This window comes from Schistocerca cancellata, chromosome 9, assembly GCF_023864275.1.
Source record: "Schistocerca cancellata isolate TAMUIC-IGC-003103 chromosome 9, iqSchCanc2.1, whole genome shotgun sequence".
In the NCBI taxonomy this organism is placed as follows: Eukaryota; Metazoa; Arthropoda; class Insecta; order Orthoptera; family Acrididae; genus Schistocerca; species Schistocerca cancellata.
In genome coordinates this window covers 282,175,118-282,187,769 of record NC_064634.1, presented here as the reverse complement: position 1 = coordinate 282,187,769, position 12,652 = coordinate 282,175,118, and the positions used below count along the sequence as shown (strand labels likewise).

Here is a 12,652-nt window from a genome sequence, read left to right as displayed (position 1 = left end):
TGGCTGTTCATCCTGGTGGACAGCAGGTTGTGTTGTTTTGGCCGAAAGCTGATTGCGTAGTGGTCTCTTTGTTCTGCTTGTCTACAACTCAGCATGTCATCTTTACAGTGAGTAGCAGTCTATCCTTTTCATAATAGTGTGGGAATTGCAGATGTGTTAAGAATTAGCTTTAACAGCCTCTAAAAGCTTCATTGTGAAAGTCGTGAGAATGATTGTATTCTGATGGTTATCACACTACCAAGAGACACTTCTTATAGCAACAGTTGGAAGTGATCAGAGGCTCTTTGAAATCATCCTCTGCTCGAGGTACTTGAATTCTATCAGTAAATGAGAATTAGTGTCTTGAGCAATTTCATTCGAGGTTTAGAAGTGATCTTTCTCCCAAGGCCATGAGACTACATTGGTGTCATGAAATGGAACATCAAAAAAATTGTCGTGGAGACTGTGGTAGGGCTCAGTACCCACTAACAGTTAATATTGACAAAAATGCTTTGTGTGTTGGTGCTGATTCTGCAGTATCTACATTTACTGTACTGCACGCAAGATGCAATTCCTTCGTTAAAACAGCTAAGCTTAGAGGCTGTGGTCACTGTATAAAACTACACACATCAAAAAAAGTTTCACATCACCCCGATTCCCAGAACTCGTTAAGATAGAAGTTGAATATGGATATTGTATCACAGTCACAGTCCCTTTGATTGTTCAGAGATGTCACTAAACCTGCCCAAAGATATAAACAACCATGCATGAGCAGTGTCTTAGACAGAGGAGGTCCGACAGTCGATCAGTTCCAGTCATTCCATCAGGAAGGAGGTACACGACTCGTGTTACCTGTTGTTCAACCATGCTTAGACGGTCAATACCACAGTTCGATCGCATCAGCATTGTTACTGGGTACCAGGAAGGGCTCTCAACAAGGGAAGTGTCCAGGTATCTCGGAGTGAACCAAAGTGGTGTTGTTCGGACATGGAGGAGATACAGAGAGACAGGAACTGCCGATGGCATGCCTTGCTCAGGCCGCCCAAGGGCTGCTACTGCAGTGGATGACCACTACCGACAGATTATGGCTCGAAGGAACCCTGACAGCAGTGCCATTATGTTGAATAATGCTTTTCGTGCAGCCACAGGATGTCGTTAAGACTCCTACTGTGCGCAGTAGGCTGCATGATGCGCAGCTTCACTCCCAACGGCCATGGTGAGGTCCATCTTTGCACCATGAGACCATGCATCGTGGTACAGATGGACCCAACAACATGCCAAATGGACTGCTGAGGAATGGCATCACATTCTCTTCACTGATGAGTGTCGCACATGCCTTCAACCAGACAATCGTCAGAGATGTGTGTGGAGGCAGCTTGGTCAGGCTGACCTCCTTAGACACACTGCTCAGCGAGTGCAGTAAGATGGAGGTTCCCTGCTTTTGTGGGGTGGCATTATGTGGGGCCGACGTACGCTGCTGGTGGTTATGGGAGGGGCCGTAATGGCTGTACGATATGTGAATGCCATGCTCCGACTGATGGTGCAACCATATCAGCAGCATATTGGCAAGAAATTTGTCTGCGTGGGCAATAATTCGTGCCCCCATCATGCACATCTTGTGAAGGATTTCCCAGGTTAACGACATCGCTCGACTAGAGTGGCCAGCATGTTCTCCAGACATGAACCCCATCGAATGTGCCTGTGATAGATTGAAAAGGGCTGTTTATGGATGACATGACCCTCCAGTCTCTCTGAGGGATGTATGCCGAATCACCATTGAGAAGTGGAACAATCTGGAACAACAGTGCCTTGATGAACTTGTGGATACACTGCCACAGCAAATACAGGCATGCATCAATGCAAGAGGACGTGCTACTAGATATTAGAGGTACCAATGTGTGCAGCAATCTGGACCACCACCTCTGAAGATCTCGCTGTATGGTGGTACAGCACGCAATGTATGGTGTTCATGAGCAGTAAAAAGGGCAGAAATGATGTTTATGTTGATCTCTGTTCCAGTTTTCTGTATAGGTTCTGGAACTCTCAGAACTGAGGTGATGCAAAACTTTTTTTTATGTGTGTATTTAGTGTTAGCTATAGTGGCTATTCTTCTCAAACCAAGACAATGAAATATATGGAACATGTAATAGTAAATTTGGCCTACTACCTATACAGTATTTTTACAGTCCCAATTTAAATTTTAAAGTCACAGCTTCATCATAAGTATTTTGTTGTTTTGCAAGAAACTTCATTGCGATGGTAACATATGACACTATCTACTTACGTTTTGTTCTCTTCTGTGGGCAGTATTTCCAGTTTGTTTGTTTTTAACTGGCAACTGTGTCGAAAGCTGAGAGGCCCTCAAATTAATAGTCATAGTATGAGCTACAGAGCACCACAATTTGTCATGTGATGACAAAAGCATTTGATTATTTCTGACAAATAACATAGTTCTCAATTACAAGTAGCGAATTGTTAGAATTACTGTATTGCTACAAAGTTGGAATCCATATTTTATTTTATTAAATTCCCCCTTCTTTCCTGTTAAAATTATTGTGGTTATATATTTCTATTGGTGCTGTAGACATGTTTTCATGATTCTCTAGGCTAAAACATTAGTTCCACAAAATTTTCTTCAGTGATCTCCATATTGCGTACAAATGTTTTGCAGTTACAAGGAATTCACATTTTTCTTGGTAGCTCCAAAATTATTTAAATCCCATACTTGATGAAAACTTTTCCAATGTGATCAGACAGCTTGTTAATGAAAAGGAAAAATACGTTCCCATTGCTGTTTTTGTAAAACATGATAGAAATTAAGAATTCATCTCATATTTAACAAGGTGTTTGATATATTTAATTTTGGCAAATCCAAAGTATATTCAACACATATTTTGTAATAAAACACTACTCTACCTGTCTGACTTGTAAGCGAAGTGGCAGTCATGTATCTAAATTTACCTACACATGTTTCTTGAAGGAACAAACTTCTTTTGATGGAAATAATTGTGGAAACATCTATGGAAATATTGCTTCTTAATATCCTCATACCCTGATAGTATTAGTTGGAGTTTTGAATGTATTATGAGACTGACTTTTCTTTTTTTCATACAGGCCTCCATTTGAGGTTATGGAGGTTTGGTTGGAAGGACTAGCAATGCACCTTTCAGTAGATAAACCACTGCCAAAGGATCTTGAGTTCGATATATTTAATTATACGGGTAAGTATTTCACGATTTATGTGCTAAGTTGTATTGTAATGTTTTGCCAATTACAGTAACATTTAACATTATTTTCCTCTGCTAGACTGAAGTAAACAAAGTATTTCTTGTTGTAAACAGTGCTCAACATCCTGAAATAGCTTTTGCTGAATGTTATTGGAATGTGAGTGTGAGACGATATGAACTGACTCATTCCACACCATAGTGAGAGGTTGCAGTTGTGATTGCGGAACTTGCAAAAAACTAACTGACTAATCTGAGTTCACCAAAATTTTTGCAGCATTGTCCATAAACTTAGTTAAGCCAACATTTGGTCTTCCTACCTGCCTGTCTGGCCTCAATGTATCTTCTTCTCTTCAGAGAATAGTGATTAATTTTCCCAAGTTACAAATGAATTATTATTTCTGGCAAGAGCTAATAACTGTGGATGCTGAAATAACTATTAATAGTTAATTCATTAAAGGTAGCTGACTAACCAGGTAAATTTATGAAAGCCTAAGTATTCTGCATATAACATAATGAGTTGAATCTTAATTGAATGTGAATCTTAATACAGAGAAAAATACTACTGATATGGAGTACCATGGTAGTAAACACAAGTATTATTTTAATAACATATTGTATTGGAAGAGGTTATAGTGCACATGTGTTTATGTATAGTAGTGGTCTATTATTATTTATACAAAGTAGCTATAAACAACCTGAAAACTTGTAAGGGTGTTGCAGGATAGGTTGTGTTGAGAAATAATTTTTAAGAAAACAGTTCAGTATGTTGTGCCATTTCTGAGTTAATTAGCATTAAAGTTAAGCTATCGGACAATTATGTGCACCAGTTCAAGAGGCCCACCAGGTACAGTTTGAGTCAGTTGTTATCTTGGTGTAGATGGTTGCACACGAGACTGCTCAACTTTTATCTGTCCAAATTTTGTATATCTCTCTTGTTTTGTTTTAGAAAGCCAAACAAAGAACACTTGAATTTGCACACACAATGCCCTCATTGGCTATCTTCAATGCCAATTATCTCTGAAATGGCACAGAGTATAAAATTCTTTTCTTAACAATTATTTTTCAGTGCAACCTATCCAGCAACAGTCTTACAAACTTTTTCCGACTGTCTCTTACCAACATTCATTTCTTTGTTAATTTCAAACTGTCTTTTTCTTGCTGCACTGTAATATTTGTTTAATTTAGTTTCCATACATGTTTCAAATTTTAAAGGCAACTTCTGTGGATGTAATATGAAATACAGTTATGTTTTAACGTACAGATTTGAAACAGAATAATTTATATGTCAGTAAAGTATTTCAGTTAATTCTTTGTCCTGTCAAACTCAATTTTTTTTTTCTCGTGTGATCATAGGTTAGTGGGTGTACTTACATGATACCTTCAAAAAATCAGCACACTCCGCTGCTGGTCTAGTGAATAAATCAGAAATTCCATTCTAGAATGGGGCATGGAAGAACAACACATAATAAATCTCTATATGACCTCTAATTACTGATTTTCTCATTGTGGCCATTTTGCATTGCATATTAAGCAGGAAGTAATACATTGCCTGACTCTTCTTATAGAGGCGATTTAAATCACCTCTCTCAGAGTGTTTGTTGCTGAAGTTTGTTGAGAATCTCTGTAAAAGAGAATCTCTGTAATGCTCTCGCATTTGCTAAACAATTCCATGATAAAATGTGGCCCTGATCTTCTCTTCTTTATGGGGCTATTCATAAGTATCTCCCAGGCTTCGGAAGATGACTGTGCAAAAACTATAACTTACAGAAAAATGGAAGCAGATCCATGGGTAGAACATATCTTAAAGTATTGTTTCGTAATACGTCATGGCATTGTTGCAGAGTGCGCCACTAGGGGCAGGCGTATTGGAACGTTTTGAAAAAATTATCCGCTCTGTATTGTTAAATCAGATTAGTTAGTGCCTGTAGATGGACCATCTGTGAACAAATTTTCGAAGTGCACTGCTGGCATTGGACCTTCCTGCCACAGCAGCAGTGATTTCAGTGAATTGCCTGCACATATTGACATTTACCATGTCACAAATGGTGCCCATAAAGCACTAAAACTTGGAACGAATCTCTGCCCACTGGTAGTGTTTATTGTCTGTAGGTCTTGTAGTTTCCACACCATCTTCTGTAACCCCAGCGGTACTTACGGATAACTGTGTTAATCCGACCTGGTAAATGTCCCAACCTAAGGAACAATGCTGAATTATTGGTCTTAAAAGTGTTATGTAAGCCACTTCTTTCATGAATGAATTAAATTTCCCTAAAATTCTTATAAAGAAAAAGTTAGATTGATCTGGATGGTTACTTCAAGGTATTGTATAGTTGTTGCTGTTTCCTGTGAGTTATCACAACCCGAGTAATTGAACAGTATTGAATATCTTCATCTTTTTTGGTGCAATATTTATGTACTTTCAGGGTCAACTGTCAGTCCTTGCCCCAATCATCTTACGTTTTGCAAAAGTCTTCAGCCATTGCAGCCTCTGTATAGACTGCAGCATCGTCTCTGAACAACCTTTTAGAAATGGCTGCGTATATTCTGTTTTCTCAGTGAGGTACTCAATGGATTAAACAAAATATTTCAAACACTAGGCATCCTTTTTTTTATGTAATTAGGATGTTTCATTTTGTTGACCACAGAATATTGCTCAGAAGTTGGACCATTATGGAATATGGGGAGTAGCTCACAATTGATTCATCTCTTACTTTGACAGACAGCAAAGGGTCATTCTACACAGTGTTGAAAATGGCTATGGGGTGGGGGTCTGAGTGGGGCATGGTTAATTGGGGGTGCTTCAGGGGTCGGTGCAGGGGCCACTCCTGTTCTTTATTTATATAAATGATGAGCCCCATAGTATTACAGGTTATTCTAAAATATTTCTGTTTGCTGATGACACTAGCTTGGTAGTAAAGGGTGTTGTGTGCGATGTTGGCACTGTTTAAAATAGTTCAGTTCAAGATAAAAGTTCATGTCTTGTTGAAAATAAACTAACACAAAATCACAGTAAATCTCAGTTTTTACAATTTCTAACATACAATTCAACAAAACCTGACATTTTGGTGTTGCAGAACGGGCATATGATTAGTGAAACTGAACAGTTAAAATTTCTGTTTGTTCAGATAGTTTACTATCTATTATGGAAAGCCTATATTCAGGACCTTGTTCAAAGACTTTATGCTACCATTTTTACTATTAGAATGCTATCTGAAGTAAGTGGTAGTTTGACAAGAAAAGTACTTTACTTTGCTTATTTTCATTTGCTTATGATGTATGATATTATATTTTGGGGTAAATTCCCATTCCCAAAAGATAGTTTTGGCTCAGAAATGGGTGGTTTGGGCAATAAGTGTTGTGAATTCGGGCCTCTTGTTGACTCCTGTTCATTAATCTGGGTCTTTTGACATTGGCCTATACATATACACACACCTAAATTAGCAGCTTTCACTCAGTTAATATGAGGTAGAAATCCAGTCTTTATTAGGGTTGTACCTCCCTGGCTCTCGTACAGAAAGATATACAATATTCTGCTGCAACCATTTTCAATAAGCTAGCACAAGAATTCAAAAATCTTAAGCAGTAATCCATGCACTTTCAAATGTAAACTGAAGAGTTTCATCATGAGTCACTCCTTCTATTCTGTCGGAGTTCCTTGATTAAGCTGCTTCCTATGTCATAGTGTTGTTTGTGTATATATAACATTATAGATGTTGGGTTCAAATACATCAAACCCACCAACAAGCAACAGTACCTCCATTATGACAGCTGCCACCCATTCCACATCAAACGGTCCCTTCCCTACAGCCTAGGTCTTTGTGGCAAACGAACCTGCTCCAGTCCGGAATCCTTGAACCATTACATCAACAACCTGAAAACAGCTTTTGCATCCCGTAACTACCCTCCCGACCTGGTACAGAAGCAAATAACCAGAGCCACTTCCTCATCTCCTCAAACCCGGTACCTTCCACAGATGAACCCCAAAAGTGCCCCACTTGTGACAGGATACTTTCCGGGACTGGATCAGATTCTGAATGTGGCTCTCCAGCAGGGATAAGACTTCCTCAAATCCTGCCCTGAAATGAGATCCATCCTTCATGAAATCCTCCCCACTCCATCTAGAGTGTCTTTCCGCCGTCCACCTAACCTTCGTAACCTCTTAGTTCATCCCTATGAAATCCCCAAACCACCTTCCCTACCCTCTGGCTCCTACCCTTGTAACCGCCCCCGGTGTAAAACCTGTCCCATGCACCCTCCCACCACCACCTACTCCAGTCCTGTAACCCGGAAGGTGTACACGATTAGAGGCAGAGCCACGTGTGAAAGCACCCACGTGATTACCAACTGACCTGCCTACACTGTGAAGCGTTCCATGTGGGAATGACCAGCAACAAACTGTCCATTCGCATGAATGGACACAGGCAGACAGTGTTTGTTGGTAATCAGGATCACCCTGTGGCTAAACATGCCTTGGTGCACGGCCAGCACATCTTGGCACAGTGTTACACCGTCCGGGTTATATGGGTACTTCCCACTAACACCAACCTGTCAGATCTCCGGAGATGGGAACTTGCCCTTCGGCATATCCTCTCTTCTCGCTATACGCCAGGCCTCAATCTCCGCTAATTTCTAATTTCAATTTGCCGCCGCTCATACCTCACCTGTCTTTCAACATCATCTTTGCCTCTGTACTTCCGCCTCGACTGACATCTCTGCCCAAACTCTTTGCCTTTACAAATGTCTGCTTGTGTCTGTGTATATGCGGATGGATATGTGTGTGTGTGTGTGCGCGAGTGTATACCTGTCCTTTTTTTCCCCCTAAGGTAAGTCTTTCCGCTCCCGGGATTGGAATGACTCCTTACCCTCTCCCTTAAAACCCAAATCCTTTCATCTTTCCCTCTCCTTCCCTCTTTCCTGATGAGGCAACCGTTGGTTGCGAAAGCTTGAATTTTGTGTGTATGTTTGTGTTTGTTTGTGTGTCTATCGACCTGCCAGCGCTTTTGTTTGGTAAATCTCATCATCTTTCTTTTTAGATATATTATAGATTGTTGTCTTTTTAGGATTCAGAAACATTTTATTTTATCTGTTATTATGTTCTTGTTGCAATTTCACGTACTGACACATTCCATGGCCATTTAGATTTGCTCCTCAATTTGGTCACACAGAACTAGACATGTAAAATAACAGAATAAAAATAAACACTCTTGAGCTGCTCCCAAAATTTGCTTTTGTGTGTGTTGGTTTCATCCTGTTACAGACACAGTTCAGTCTGCAAAGACGACCTGAATCCAGTCACAAATATTATCGTATACTTCATAAGGTCATATTTTGTTCACAGTACAGTGGTGCAGAACTGTACTGAATGTCTTCCGTAAATCAAGCAGCATGACACAAACCTGGACGCTTTGACTACATTGCTCAGAGTTTCGCAAACTCTGTTGATATTTATAGAGGAGATCCTTAGTCTCCAAACGTGAGAGAGAATAAAGTAAGGTACATATTTCTACAATAGATTGACGCCCATGACATGCAGTGAGGTGACAAGTCGTGGGACAGCGATATGCGTATATACAGATGATATTGGTCTTGTGTACGCGAGGTATAAAAGGGCAGTGAATCGGCAGAGCTTTCATTTGTACTCAGGTGAACAGGTTTCCAATGTGATTATGCCCTAACAATGGGAATTCACAGACTTTGTATGCAGAATGGTAGCTGGAGCTAGATGAAAGGGGCATTTTATTTTGAAAATCGTTAGGCAATTAACAACTGAGAGCAGCAGTGTTTGCATAGAGTTTTCAGTGCTGACAGACAAGTGACACTGTGAAATAACAGCAGAAATTAATGAGGGATGTATGATGAACAGATCCGTTACTACACTGCATTGAAATTTGGTGCTTACGGGCAGTGGCAGCAGATGACTGACGCGAGCGCCTTCGTTAACAGCATGACACCACCTGCAATGCCTCTCCTGGGATTTTGACCATATTGGTTGGACCATAGACGACTGGAAAACCATGGCCAGGTCAGTGGAGTCCTGATTTCAGTTGGTAAGAGCTGATGCTCCCATACTATTCAATCTGTATGTCGAAGAAGCAATGATGGAAATAAAAGAAAGGTTAGAGAGGAATTAAAATGCAAGGTTAAAGAATATCAATGATAAGATTTTCTGATGACATTGCTATCCTGAGTGAAAATGAAGAAGACTTAAATGGTCTGCTGAATGAGAAATGAGAACAGTTAGAAAATTAACATCAGGATTGATGGTCACAAAGTAGATGACTACCACTGGGAAAAAGGACACTCCTGGCCAAGAGAAGTCTGCATGTATCAAACATAGGCCTTAATTTGAGCAAGAAATTTCTGAGACTGTGTGTCTGGAACACAGCACTTTATGGTGGAGAAACATGGACTGAGGGAAAACCGGAACAGAAGAGAATCAAAGCATTAGATGTGGTGCTACAGATGAATGTTGAAAATTAGGTGGACTGATAAGGTAAGGAATGAGGACGTTCTGCGCAGAATCTGAAAGGAATATGTGAGAACATATTGACGAGGAGAAGGGACTGGATGATAAGTTATCTGTTAAGACATCAGGAAATGACATCCATGGTACTAGAGGGAGCTGTAGAGGGCAAAAATTTAGAGGAAGACAGAGATTGAAACACATCCAGCAAATAATTGAGGACGTAGGTTGCAAGTTCTACTTTGAAGAGATAGAGACAGGGGAGGAATTCGTGGCGAGCCGCCTTAAACCAGCCAGCCAGAAGACTGATGACACAAAAAAGGGGGGGGGGGGGGAGAGAGAGAGAGAGAGAGAGAGAGAGAGAGAGAGAGAGAGAGAGCTGATGGTAGGATTAATGTATGCCACAGACCCCATGAAGCCATGGACCCAAGTTGTCAACAAGGCACTGCACAAGCTGGTGGTGGCTGCATAATGGTGTGGGCTATGTTTACAGGGAATGGACTGGGTCCTCTGGTCCTACTGCATCGATCATTGACTGGAAATGCTTATGTTTCGCTTCTCGGAGACTATTTGTTGTTCCCAAACAATGACAGAATTATTATGGATGACAATGTGCATTGTTACAGGGCCACAATTGTTCGTGATTGGTTTGAAGAAAATTCTGGACAATTTGTGTGAATGACTTGGCTAATCAGATCGTCTGACATGAATCTCGTCGAACATTCCCAGGACATAATCAAGTGGTCGGTTTGTGCATAAAATCCTGCACCAGCAACACTTTTGCAATAGAGGCAGCATGGTTTAGTATTGCTGTAGCAGACTTCTGACGACTTGTTGAGTCCATGCCATGTCGAGTTGCTGCACTGCACCAGGCAAAAGGTGGTCTGACATGTTGTTAGGAGGTATCCGACGACTTTTGTCACTTCAGTGTAGTTCTATAATTGTGGTTCTGTTTCATAATCCTCCTTGAAAATGGGAATTGCCAGCACTAATTCCTCATTGTTTGGTACTCTTTGTTGTTCCCATGAATTACAGTAAACTGCTGCTACTAGATTAGCAAGTTATTTCAGATAATCAATGTAGACTCTTAAAAGTATCTCATCCAGTTCAGATGCGATCCACATTTAAGTGATTTTTAACTGTGTTACTGTTCAGTAATCACTTATCTCAATGTCTTCCTGTTTGACATAATGTGATTATTGAAAGGAAGATACGTATTGTGATCTTCTGTGATAAAACAATTTTGGAAGATCAAAATCAACATTTTGCTGCTCTCCCCCTTTTTTCTGAGTGAGTTCCAATATGGTTACTGAATGACTAAAGAGATTATTTTGATCCACTTACTTGCGACATAGAACCAAAACTGCTTAGGGTGTTTTGTCTGATTGATGGATAAAATTTTACTTTAAAATTCATTGAACGCCTCTCACATAGTTCATCTAATGTTCATTTTGGCTTTAGGCAGCTGTTGCTGGTCAGCTAGACTTTTACTTTCTTTAAATCTGTCGTACAGCTCTCTTTGTTTTCGCAGCAACTGTCTACCGTGACTATTGAGCTGCAGTGGGTCTTTTCCAACCCTCACAACTTTGCCCAACACATACTGGTCTAAAATGTGATACGGTATACAATATATAAATAAGACTTGCACTTGGCGGTCGAACTTCCCGGGATACGCCTCTTGGCCAACAATTCCATACGCTCATTTCATTTCCCACTGAACATCCAATTCCACTGAAAAATCAACCCTGATTCTGTGATTTGCAAAGATGAGTTGCCTTGTGTATTTGTACTGTGCCATTATACCTTTAATGTAATTTGTAAATTATATTTTATGACAACAAGCATACCTGTAAGCACTACAGTTTTGCCAATTAAATTTTTATTAGGTCGGAGTCCTAGCTCGTCTGAGTCAACAACACCGGAAGCACTGACCCCATCAGCAAATCAGCCTCCACTTCAACCTATAGAGGAGGGCCGTTGCCAGATACCGCTTCCAACACCAGTGCGCTCACCTTCACCTGTAGAGAGTACAGCATTGTGAGGGGCAGTTCTCCATTGCCTGAATCCGATACAGTATTCTCACTCTGTGTTTGTCTAAGTGGTGCATTTTTTCCCTGCCGTAAAGTGGCTGCTGTTTCTCAGCAAAGTCATGAAAGCTTTAAAGTATAATATTAAATTCTTATGACGTAGATTCTTGTTGCATCTCATAGAGAATCTATAAACTGTTAGTAAACTGTTTCAGAATTGCAGCCTGACGTTTGGCTGTATTTGTTAAATCATACTTGTATTATCCTTACAAGTAAGAGATTCCTCTTTTTGGATGGTACTTCCATAATTTCCTTGCCTTTTGAAATATTCTGAAAAGCAATAAGACTGATTTGCTATTTTTACCTGCAAGCAGTTTTAGAATGATATTTGCTATATCCTTTTGTAGCTGGTTTTGACAACAATATAAAATGTTGAGAGGAATAATTTTCTATGTAGGCATAATTCATTGTAGAATGGCATTTTTATATATATCATTCCAAATTTTTTTTTTAGAAAACAAAATTTTATGGCTTTTCTACTACTGTTATTACTACTATTACCAGCATGGGTAATATTCTTCTCCCAACGTAACATGTTGTATGTTGATCCATAACAGGTCATGGCTACTTTTAGGATGTTTAAAAAATGATCCCTGTTTCTGGAACATTTGAATGTTTAAGTGATCTGATTATATCTATAATAGCTAGCATGTTTTTCTGTGCTAGAGTACATTTTAAAACATTTCATCATTTTGGTTCTGTGATAAAGTTTATAAAATAATGGATGAATTAATACATGCAACAACGGCCTCTCATATGAACTATTAGCCAAAGTTGGATCATTTTTGTCAGTCTGAAGAATTCTTTCTTTATAATGTAATTGTACAGCAGATATGTTTGTAGTTTATACTGTTCTGATATGTTTGTTGTTCTTACTAGTCTTGTGCATTAGATTA

At 39.7% G+C, this 12,652-nt stretch overlaps 1 protein-coding gene across 1 annotated transcript in view; it reads left to right on the top strand.

Annotated features, from left to right (window-relative positions):
• Positions 1-11,778, top strand: part of LOC126100147 (LIM domain kinase 1) — a 158,207-nt gene extending 146,429 nt beyond the window's left edge. The window contains exons 13-14 of the mRNA XM_049910689.1: positions 3,094-3,200; positions 11,556-11,778. Of these exons, the coding sequence (XP_049766646.1) occupies positions 3,094-3,200; positions 11,556-11,710 (262 nt within the window). The 3' untranslated portion in view covers positions 11,711-11,778. The remainder of the gene's footprint in view (positions 1-3,093; positions 3,201-11,555) is intronic.
• Positions 11,779-12,652: the final 874 nt, after the last annotated feature.